This window comes from Lissotriton helveticus, chromosome 8 (genome assembly GCF_964261635.1).
Source record: "Lissotriton helveticus chromosome 8, aLisHel1.1, whole genome shotgun sequence".
Lineage (NCBI taxonomy): Eukaryota > Metazoa > Chordata > Amphibia > Caudata > Salamandridae > Lissotriton > Lissotriton helveticus.
The window spans coordinates 232,309,905-232,322,266 of NC_136069.1; the positions used below are offsets into that span (position 1 = coordinate 232,309,905).

The 12,362-nt window shown below is 46.6% G+C and overlaps 1 protein-coding gene across 2 annotated transcripts in view; it reads left to right on the top strand.

Annotated features, from left to right (window-relative positions):
• The window catches only part of CEP57 (centrosomal protein 57), a 447,591-nt gene that overhangs the window by 340,188 nt on the left and 95,041 nt on the right, over nucleotides 1-12,362 (top strand). For both annotated transcript variants that reach the window (XM_078656986.1, XM_078656987.1), the window contains exon 7: nucleotides 7,848-7,949. In XM_078656986.1, coding sequence (XP_078513112.1) covers nucleotides 7,848-7,949 — 102 coding nt within the window. The remainder of the gene's footprint in view (nucleotides 1-7,847; nucleotides 7,950-12,362) is intronic.

The following is a 12,362-nucleotide window of genomic DNA, read 5'->3' on the forward strand; positions in this document are numbered from 1 at the left end:
TGTCCCTTTGAAGAATTTGACCCTCAAACTTAAAATGATGGATCGCAATGATGTCCATTGTGGCCATCCAAGAAACTGCATTGAATTTTAGTTTCAGGAGATCGAATGCCTTTAAATGAAGGCTGGATCAAAATGAAACCCTTGAGCAACAAAGCTGTCACCCAGCCTACTTTGAGGAAATTAATTATCATTTTCGGAAGCTCTCAGTGAACCATGGACACATGGTAGTTGCACCTCCAAGCGTTAACAAGCATTGGCAAAGCCAATAGGTTTCGCTTATCCGAATTGTATGGACTTTGTCTTTTTTTTTTATTATTGCAGAGCAGTTGAGCTTCTGTACAATATAACTTAAAGTTAAAAAAAAAACACCATGAGACAGACAACAGGCGAAATCTACTGGCTTTGCTTGGTAAGTCGAAACCTCGACAACAGAATGCAATGCCATACCATTGGAACACTGTGCGCTGCACGGACAAAAACAACATTCAAACACGTTATATTACACATGTCAGTGGTCGCATAGTGTGGCAAAGCAGATAAGGCATATTGTCTGGGTACTATTCAGTTAGCGTATTGCTCTGATTATTCTAGCCGATAGACAGTTCCTCTTGTGAAAATTATAACAAAAGTAAATAAATCAAGTCAAGCATGTCCAATGGCACTATTCTATTGTTTATTTACTCCCATCATTTGCATTAAAATGTAACTTATGAGTGTGTTTCTGTAACTCTCCAATAAGCCTATTCCAATACGATGCAGAAATGGGATTTAATTGTTAACAACATTTGCCTACGCTCAAAAGAGTTATGTGATTGTGTTTACTGCTTGCGAAAGGACCATCCATAGGAGAGAGGAAGTTGGAAAGGCTCTTATGCAGTTGATTGGAAAATGCATGCTCTTACCAATGGGACAGGCATTTAATAGGCAATACAAATCGATTCACTGGGGCCACAATGCTTTCAGTGAGATGGTGGTGACTTTTTTAAGCAGGTTAAATATATCTGTATTGGACAGCACTTATAATGCTAATATTTTGAAACAAGGTGCAATGACGGTAATATTTTGAAATGGGGTGCTGCACAATTTCCATGCTTGAGGCACTGCACGTCACACAAAAACAGAGCCATGGGAATACAGTGTGTGCAAAGTAACACCTTGGTGTGGAAAGTAAGAGGCGACTACCGGGTGAAAATAATTTGAATACCGGATCGATTCTTTCTTTAATGGGTTGTTTATGATCATTTTGCGAGGGATAAATGACCTTCAATAGTGTTTTGAACCTAACCGCAGATTCCAATGCATGGACATAGCAAGCAAAGCAAACTTTTCACAGTGCAGGGGATACACAGACAGCAATAACTTACAAACTGGGAGGAAGCGCCGCTTCGGAGTGTGGGAACAAAAGTAAACAAGCAGGCCATGCTGAACTGATGCAGGGTAGTCTGGAAATATAGTCCAGTCCAGCACGATGTAGAAAGAGCACTTGGGTGCATGAATCAAATCGTTCTTCAACATTATAGCTTTAAAAAGGCTTTACGGGTATTTATGGCAACATCAGTCCTTTGAGTTTCTGTCGGTTTGTGCCTTTTCTCCGGCTGCGAATATCATGTGTGCGATGATCGAAACATATTTTTAATTGAAATAAGACGTGCAGATAACAGGAATCGAAATGAAAGGGAGCTGGTCTCGGGAGAATTATCATTTCTGAGCCGAGCTTTTAGTGCTATTTATCATGTTCACAGCATACACCAACACATGGTGTTTTATAAAACTCGTTCAGCTAAAAGAAGTTCCACCCACCAAAACGGATGCAGATGAAAAGGTGTACTTGGGAAACTGATAAGGAAACACAAAAGGAACACCAGGAAAAAGTTTGCTACAACTAATAGAAATGGAGGAAAAGTAAGTGGCAAGTACACAAACAAATGAAAAGGAAGGGCGGGATGTAAGCCCCTTTTAAGGTTTGTATTAAATAAAATAGATTTTACAAGCACAGCGCCAGTGCTGTGCAGGCGAAACCTAAAAAGTAACCTTCCCGTTGCCATGGTTCAAAGTTAAGCCAGACCCTATTTGGAAATCTTTGAAATTACATAAATACAGTTTCCTTTGCTCAGTCTTTCAGAGATTTTCAGGACAGGTTGCCACTGACCTTGCCCACCTGGAGAAGTTACAGAGCCAAACCCAACCCATATAAAACCTGTTTACTCTCCAAAAATGGTGTCTATCCATTAGTAATTGGAGTACAACATTTAGCTTGAAATCCCACTCAGATCATCAGATTACCCTGCAGTAACCACCTTTTCCTCAAGCAGTTTCTAGTAGCATAGTTACGCAGCACAAGACTAGCTTCCAACAGCAGACACTTTTCGCTATCTATGGAGACCCACCTCAGCAGGCTGACAGGTTACAGCCCTGGAGATATTCAGTAGAAGTGATCAAGTGGCCAGATCGGCTGTTCACCAAGTATTTAACAGTGCAACCATAATTACTTCAACTGGTCGTGCTTTTTTCACAATTCTACACAGAGTAAAATGTATGTGCTGGAATATCTAAGGAAAAATACAACCATGCCATAAAAGCAAGAGTATCGTAACATTTACAATAGTTCCCACACACAGTATACCTACTTTTGTGCTATGTAACTGTATGAGTCACTTATTCACAGGATCCTCCTAGGATCTTCTTAGTGTCTGTGTGGTCTTTCTGGCTACCTTCTTTTGTTATCATGATGTCTCCTCTTTTATGTTTGTAAATGGCTCCTCTGGCTGGAGGGGTATGGGAGACCAAGACTGATTACAGGAGCTGAAAGATTGGATATTGAGAAATTATTTAAAGTTAAACTAAAAAATAAAGGTCCTAGTCACAGGGGTAAACCTTGAACCATGGACCGTAAAGTTCTGACCCCGGCCACACGCTTATGGAGAAAGCAATCATGGTTTGAATTTGAATGCGTATTGACTTGTGACACAAATGACAGCCACCTTTCTACATTTTGTTGCATTTAAAACTTCTGCCTATAGTGATGTCATACTTTGCAAGTGACTGTCAGAAAGTGGCTGTCACAACTACCATAGGGCTTATTTAGATTATGGTGCCAACTAGTTCATAGACCTGGTTGAGTCATCTTTCGCCTTTGGTATATTATGCTTATGCCTGCTTTGGGTAAAGTATTCCTAGAAGAGATCAACACCACAGATCCATGGCAGCCTTGCTTTCATTCAAGTTGTGTAAATGAGAAAGCACTGGTCATTGGCACCTGATGAGATCAGGACCATCTAGTTTACCATGAATGTGGAAGAAGAATTCTTGCTTGACCTCTGTTCGACATTTGACCTCTCTGACTAAGGGGTTATGACTTCGAGACAAGTAGAGAGAAGGATTCCTTGCTCTGTTCCAAACTGGTTCCAGTCATTCTTGGTGGGACTCTTTGACTCACTTACCCTTCAGATCGTAGAAGATGACAGTTTATTGGGTATGCTACCTTTCAGAACTGATCAAATTCATAGGCTGCAGGGCTTTATCATATGCTTATGTCACCCAGTTCAGTAGGCAAGCACCTCTGTCACTGTAAGAGATCCAACATCCAACAATAAAAAGACCACAATTTCTAAAAGCTCAGTGTAAGTAAAACTGAGATACTCAGTGTTGGGACACCTTTTTGATCAATGGCAACGCTCTGTGGCCTTTTAATATGGGGCTCTCTCAGTTCCAGACAACACAATCACATTCCTGGGAGTTATTATGTAGAAGTATGCAACTCTGAAGGTGCAAATTAATGAAACATCAGGGACATGCTTCCAGTATTTTGGGAGCTTACCTAATTTTAAGGAAAAATCCTATGCCTCCACATTTCCTTATCCATTTGGTGTATTCCAATATTGTATAACTTGACCTGTCTACTTGTTTCTCTGCAACAATCGTCCGGGCTTTAGAAAGACTTAAGACTTTTCTTTTTGGTAAACTTGAACTTGACTGGTTGAGCGCTAAACCTCCCCCCACCAGCCCGCCCTCTCCCCATCAGCCACTCTCCCCCAAACTACTTGTAATACTTGCCGGTTTTGTTAATAATAAAGTCAGTCTAACTAATCAACCATTGGGTCTTTGTAAGACTATGGTAACTAACTCTAACTCTACCTGGACATAGCTAATTTTTGCCTGTTACATCTTCCAAGTTCTGCAAATCGCCTCTTTGAGACTGGTATAGAACCGCTAAATGCTTATTGTATTGAGTCACTGGCATATGGTACATGTTCACAACTCCTTCAAAAACTGGTTTTAGACATAGAGCAGTATATGTAGAAACAAAATATATGCTATATCCTTGTTATTAGGTTGTGATCATCCAGTCTATATTTACTGAACGCTCCTCTCTGCAATAGAAGATATTTAGTCTAAGAGTTATTTTTGTTATGGAACCTGGCAAGTTTTTCACCAGTTTCAGACAACTTCTCATTCTTAGCAGCAAGACATCACTTTCTATGTCTGTTTGCTCTTTACAATGAATTTAAATTAAATAAAAAAATGAATGGTATAAGACGTGTTCTATGGGACTTTCTTTAACATTACCGTTTAAACCAAAAATTAGCTGTTGATTTGCAGACTCATCAGCGTAAAATTACAAATGTAGGAGGGTTTCTGCCCCTTATAACAGCTGTGTTCAAAATTAAATCAAGCTCTGCAGACCAAATGTTCCTATCAAAGAGTATGACTACGTGTTTTTTCAATTGTTCTGAAAGCGCCCTTTAGATTTCTGCAGCAAGAAAGTTAGGTTTCTCCAGCGATAAGCACTTATCTGCAGTGGTCTTTCACACTAAGAGAAGAGAAACATTTATGCCTCTTTATACTATAATTTTGGCAGCTACCTATCTGTCCTGCTGGCTGTTTGTTCCCCTGCAGGCAATCTGTTCAACATGAGCTAATTTGATTTTGCTCCCTTAGCCCTGAAGCATGATTTATGCAAAAGGAAATACCATCTCGCTGGAAAATATTAAACTGATTTCTTATAAAACTTAAATCAAAAGGGAACATCAAAGTGCAGCTTTTGATTTGCACATTAAAGACAAAGCCTCCTTTTGCAGTGCAGATTCTTAGACTTGAGACTTGAGAATATCATTAATATGAAGTTAGCATTTTTAGGGGAAAAGGTAGCTGCATTTTAAAATTACTCAATGTGGCTTTCTTGTCCTCCAAGATTGTTTTTAAGACCATTGGGAAAAAAGACGCACATTCTAATTCAAGCAAAAGACACAATTGATGGACGGAATGAAGAACAGATTAAAACATGCACCCTCAGTCAAGAGATGTGGGTTAAATCCATCATTCTTTTGCTCACCACGCCACCCCGTTTAGACTTGGCCATATGCAAATCAGTCTTCACCCTGTGCCTCATGGGAACAGTCCAGCCCGAACGTCCAAGCCTGGTCCTCCCTGGTCCGGAAACAAGTATCCTAGGACTGGTTTCACCCCTCATCAGCCAGGATAGCTTGAATCCTGTAGCACAGTGAGCCCGGGACTCATGTCTGGGCATACCCGGCGCACCTACGGCGAGAAAGCGAAAGACACACAATTGATGGACGGAATGCAGAACAAATCAAAACATTCCCTCCCAGTCAAAAGATCTTGGTTAAATCCATCATTCTTTTTCCCACCATGCCACTCAAGAAAAGACCTTGCCAAACCCAAATCAGTCTTGACCCTGTGCCTCATGGTAACAGTCCAGCCCTAACTGCCAGGCCAGGTCCTCCCTGGACTAGAAACCAGCATTGAAGGACCGGTATCGGAAAGAAACACGTTAGTTATAGATTCCTTACCTTCGAATTATCCCCAGGCATCAGACTGGATCCGACCTTCACACAGACAGTTCACGGTGGGCCACAAGCACTTTCAGATCGCCTTGCTCCCTTTTGGCCTTACCCGTGCCCCTAGGGTGTTCACCAAGGTGATGGCAGTTGTTGCAACTTATCTGAGGAGATCAGGAGTACCGGTCTTTCCTTACTACGGAGGACCCCCTGAACGTGCTGAGGTTCACTGTCAATGTGCCGAAGTTTCACCTGACTCCCTCTCAGACAACTCCTTTTCATCGGAGTTGTTCTGGATATGGTGCGGTTTCAGGCTTCTCCTCCAGAACGGCGAGTCCAGGATATTCAGGCTATGATGCAGATGTTTCAGCCTCTGTCCTGGGTTTGGGTGAGGCTGCTGGCCCTCATGGCCTCTTGCATCCTGCTTGTGAATCATACCCGCTGGCATGTGCAGGCTCTAAAATGGGACCTCAAGTTCCAGTGGGTCCAGCATCAGGGGAATCGTTCTAACATCTGGCACTGGTGATTATTGAGCCGCAATTGGGTCTGTAGAAGACCCCTCTCCCCTACCCAACTAGATCTGACAGTCGTGACAGATACATCCCTCCTAGAATGGGTTGGCCATCTGGGAGAGGTGGAGCTCGGAGGCCGCTGGTCTCAGGGGAAAACCAAACTCCACAACAGTCTACTGGAGCTCTTGGCAATCTGCTGGCATTGAAACTTTCAACCCTCCATCAAGGGAAGGCTAGCACAGGTGTTCAGGAACAGCACCACAGCCATGTGGTACTGCAACAGACAGGGCAGGGTGGGGTCGTTGGCCCTTTGTTAATAGGCCCTGCGCCTCTAGACCTGGCTAAAACGTCCGGTCATTTCCTTGATGGTTAAACACCTGGCAGATTTTTTGATTGACAGGGCGGACAAACACAGCCGAAGATGCCTAGCGAATCACAAATGGTGTCTACATCCGGAGGTGGTCCAAGGTCTCTTTCAGAAGTGTGGAGAGCCTTAGTTAGATCTGTTAGCCACTGCTGAGAACGAGCAATGACCGCAGTGGAGTTTGCAAGACGGCTCTCTCTCTGAGACACTTTTCGCCTCGTACGGATGCCTTTCCACCCATACCATCCCTGCCCAGAGTTCTCCAGAAGATCAAGAACGACCAGGCCCAAGTCATCCTTGTGGCTCTGGACTGGTCTAGGAGAGTTTGATAGACCAAGCTGTTTAGCATGGCCAATTGTCCTCCGATCAGACTGCCTCTTCAGGAGGATCTTCTGTCACAGCAGCAGAGGAGGGTCCTCATATATGTATGGAATGTTGTATTACATGAACCTACGAATACTGTAGCAAAATCCTTAACCAAGAACTCTGTACTTCAACTGCATAGGCTCTTCTTCCATTACACCCGCACCCCCCCACCAACAATCCCTGGTTCACTTCGAGAAACCAACATACAGTTTATGAAATAGTTTTATTGTTGTTCAGTAATGCACTAGTATGTATTTTACCACTTAGTTTTACAGTAATGTCACAGCGTGACTTGTAAAAGGTAGCTTAGGTATTTGATACAAGAAAATATCAGTCTGAGGCACACAGCAAGTGCATTCCTGCATTCCGTGCATGGCTGCAGGAACTACTATTATCGTAGTATCCATTTTGATAATGGTTTATCCATGTATATTTGTGATCATGTATTCAGTTTCCTATTTGTTCTTTTTTCTATCTTTTGCTTAAGGAGTTAGTCAACGAACTCACTGGATTATAAGTGAGGTTAAGCTATTTATCTATGGTTAGGCAAACGAAAATCATCAGGACTGAGTCTCCACGACTCATTTCTAAATTGTAGATGTATGCATGTGGTATTTCTATAGTGTGAACTTAGCCCAAAGGCTAGAAAGGAGTCTCTGAACTAACACTAGTTTAGTTTGGGTCATCTAATGTAATCTACTCGCCTGACAAATGATATACCATCCTGACAATATGTTGATATGTTACGTTCGGTTTGAATCAATTTGCAAATTATTATTTAATCTGCATTTATATATTTATTTTCAGCTTCAGACTGGATTGGATGCTAACAGAATTTTCCTAAAGACAGCCACTCAGTCTTCCAGACCAGGCAAAACAAAGAAAAAGAAAAGCAAACAGATGGACTTGGTAATGTGTGTTTGGAAGTTCTCCAGAAATGAATGCACAAGTTTCTGGAGCATGAATGGGATTTAGTTTTGGGAGTGTGTGCTTAAATTCAGATATTTTGACTTTAAATTAATATGACAGATTATTATTTTCAAATGTAATCAATCTATCTGAAAGTTACATAACCTAAACATAATTTCTTCTATATGAACTTAGTGGCCCAGATCTATGACATCTGAGGTTTCTACCTTGCTAGCCTAATCCTATGTCCCTCCACACCTCACCCTCCTTACTCATGAGATATCCGTACTACTAGAAGATACTGTTTTAAATCTGCACTCAAATCCCCAAAGTATCCTCGGACTTCACATCCTGAATCTTCTATGTGTCACCGTGCGTCTGCTCTAGGAGTTGTGTGCCTTACTTCCAGTGGGAACACCTGTGCAGCTCTCCTCCTATAGGAACTATGAATCTACCTGGTGCATTATAAGCAAAGTAGAACAATTTTAGAAATCCAGTCATTTATCTTGGGACATTTATCTGAAAGAAACACGTAGTGATAGATTCCTTACCTTAGAATTACCCCCAGGCGTCAGACTGGATCCGAAAAGTTTTCGTCAGCAGTACCCCTGCGTGTCGCTAGGCGTCGTCGTGTGGCTCCACGTGCGTTGTTGTTGCAGAGATGACGCCGCTGGAGCTACTTAGACGCGCCTAAGCGCGCTGACGTCAGTTCTTTCTTTTTCCGCGCCAGCAAGCACAGATCCGGGAAGAGCAAGTACCCCCAGTCACTTTTTGACTTAGTTTTTCGAGGCCTTTTGTCTCACTTCTTCGATTCGATAGACTCCTGGTATCGTAGGGATGCCCGGCTTTAAGAACTGTGGGGACTGTCACCGCATGATGTCGGTGACGGACCAGCACCGCGTGTGTCTCTACTGCTTGGGGCGCGACCCCAAGTCGTACCCCGACTGCCGGTCAATGGCGCCGAAGACTTTGCCGGAGTGGTCCCGAAAGTTGCTGGAAGTCCATCAGTCGGCTCTGCGCCGCTCAAGATCCTGGTCCCGTGGGAGGTCGAGGTACTGGTCGTGGAATCGTCACCATCGTTCCTCTGGATCGAAGTCTTTGCACTGGGGCTCAGGTAAGTCGATGCATTCCAAGAAAAAGTCGAGGAAGCGTTGTCGCTCTTCGACTTCTCATCGCGCGACGCGGCTGAGGTTGCTGCCACCCCCGCAGCTCTGGCAGAGCCTGCGATGTCCCCACCTGCCTACCCGCCTTTTCCGGGTCCGTCAGCGACGACTGCTCAGGTGCAAAAACTTCTTGCTGCCATGGCACAACTCTTTGGGCTGTCTGGCCCCGCCGGTGCGCCTGTGGGCCCAACTGGGGGTCCTGCCCTTCCATCACCGGTGGCTCTGGCCCCGGCCCTGCCGTTGGCTTTAGCGCCGCAGTACACCCCTGGATCTGGGCTCGGATCCCGGGCGACACCGGTTGACCTCATAACACCTCCACCAGTGACGAACCCATCTCTGGCACCACCTCAGACATCGACTGCTGCTACCGCCGACTTTGACCCCGGTTTTGCGCTGCTCTGGATAGGCGTCGCTCAATGCCGACGCCGATGGGGCCTCTCTACCCCTACGTGCGTCCTCCTTATTTCAGCCTATTTCACAGACTTCGGAGGAAGGAGAGTACTGGGAGGTGTCTGAGGACCCTCTCACACAACATTGTGATTATGATCCGGACTGGGCAGAGGATTTGGGGGATGCCAGTGGCCTTGACACCTCTCCTGGCCTTGGCATGCTGTCTCCTCCTACCGTGGCTATGGAGGAGGGAGCCAGTTACGCAGTGGTGTTGCGTAGGGCGGCCGAGGCTCTCCACCACAAACTCCCTACAGTGGCTAACCTCCTGACAGAAGTGCTTCAGCCTGCGGCAACCTCTGCGGGGCCCTTGCTGCCTTTTAATGAGGCACTCTCGGACGTTCTTTTGGGCACTTGGTCCAGACCCAACACAGGGGCTCCTGTGGACAGGAACGTGGCCCAACGCCATCGCCCGGCCTCAGGCGACCCCCTCTTTCTCTCTCAACACCCCACCCCGTGAGCTTGGTTGTCTAAGCTTCTGCTTCCCAGAGCGCGTTCCCTTCCGCACCTCCGGATAGGGAATCCAAGAAGCTGGAGCAGCTTGTCAAGAAGCTGTTTTCATCTGCCAGCTTAGGGCTGCGGTCGGTGAACACTGCATGCCTCTTGGGCCGTTATTCCCACTCTGTGTGGGATACGGTTGCGCAGGTGCTGCCACCTGCGCAACAGACAGTACTCTCTCAAGTACTCATTCAAGCTATAGCAGCTAAGTTCACCATTCGTTGTGGGCTTGATACCGCCGATTTGCTGGGCAGGGCGATTTCCACGACGGTGGCGCTTCGGTGCCACGCCTGGCTGAGGACAACTGGCTTCTCAGGGGATGTCCAAAACACTCTGATGGACATGCCTTTTGATGGCATTCACCTTTTTGACAATAAAGCAGATAGTGCGCTGGAGTGTTTTAAGGACTTACGGGCTACGGCCAAGTCCTTGGGCCTGTTGGCCACTCGCCCTCCTCCACCTTCTGCTTTTCGCTCCTTTCTTGGCCAAGAAAGGGGTACCCCAACACGTTCATTCCAGAGCCACAGGCCGCCGCAGCAACATCCTCAGCGCGGACGTGGGAACTGTCAATGCGGTTCTGGGGCCAGCGGGCGGGTCAGTCTACCTCCACACCCGCAGCATCCACTGCAAAGCCTTCCTAGTCCGCACTTTAGGACCATCAAACGCCAGTGGGCGGCAGAATTTGCCATTATCTCCCCCACTGGCGCAACATCACCTCGGAAAAGTGGGTGCTGCAAATAGTCCGAAGGGGCTACTCCCTCCCCTTCGAGACTACCCCTCCAGCCATGCCACCTCAATACCACCGCTTGTCAGATGATCATCTTGCGCTTCTTCAGCAGGAAGTCACAGCCCTCTTGGCCAAGGAGGCTATTGAGCGAGTTCCTGGGCCAGAAGTAGGTTGTGGTTGTTATTCCCACTACTTTATGGTCCCCAAGAAGGACAAGGGCCTGTGTCCTATCTTGGACCGGGAAGGAGTAGTTCAAGATGTTGACGCTAGCTCAGGTCTTGTCTGCCCTCGACCCTGGAGACTGGATGGTAGCGTTGGACTTGCAGGACGCATATTTCCACATCTCCATCCTGCCGGCCCACCGACGTTACCTGCGGTTCACGGTAGGCCATGAGCACTTTCAGTTTACCGAGCTCCCCTTCGGCATTACCAGCGCCCGTCGGGTGTTCACGAAGGTGATGGCTGTGGTCGCAGCTCATCTGCGCAGATCAGGGGTTCGAGTCTTCACCTATCTCAACGACTGGTTGTTGAAGGCGGGCTTGCCCCAGGCAGTAGTTTCCCACCTCCAGACTACGGACGACCTCCTGCATTTGCTGGGGTTCTCCATCAATGTACCAAAGAAGCACCCAATTCCCTCTCAGAAGCTCCTCTTCATAGGAGCGGTTCTGGACTCTGCGTGGTTTCGGGTTTATCCCCTGAGCAGCAAGTCCGGTATATTTAGGCTATGATTCCGATCTTTCAGCCTCTATCCCGGGTTTTGGTCAGGATGACCCTCCGGCTTGTTGGCCTGATGGCCTCCTGCATCCTACTAGTAGATTATGCTAGATGGCATATGCGGGCCCTGCAGTGGAGCCTGAAGTTCTAGTGGGCACAGCATCAGGGCAACCTGTCCGATCACGTCCAGATCTCAAAGGGCACTGCACGCCAATTGCAGTGGTGGCTCACGAATCGTGATTGGGTCAACGCCCACATTGGAGAGGCGGAGATCAGAGGCCTCTGGTCTAAGACGGAGTCCGGGCTCCACATCGACCTTCTGGAGCTTCGGGCGATCCGGCTTGCACTGAAGGCATTCCTTGCCTCTGTCTGGGGAAGAGTAGTGCAGGTGTTCATAGACAACACCACCGCCATGTGGTACTGCAACAAACAGGGCGGGGTGGGGTCGTGAACCCTATGTCAGGAGGCTCTGCGCCTCTGGACATGGCTGGCACATCAGGGCATTTCCCTGGTGGTTCAACACCTGGCAGGTTCCATGAACGCCAGGGTGGACAAACTCAGCTGCCGGTGCATGATGGATCACGAATGGCATCTGAACTCTGATGAGGCACAAGGTCTCTGTCAGCAGTGGGGAGAGCCTTGGTTAGATTTATTCGCCACCAAACAGAATGCGCAATGTCAGCAGTTCTGCGTGTTGGAATTTCTAAGGCGGTACTCGCTAGGCGACACTTTTCGTTGCGAGTGGAGTTGCGGTCTACTATGCGCTTTTCCACCTATTCCACTTCTATTCAGAGTGCTGAAGAAGATCAAGCGCGACCGGGCCCAAGTCATTCCTGTGGCTCCGGACTGGACTCGAAGAGTATG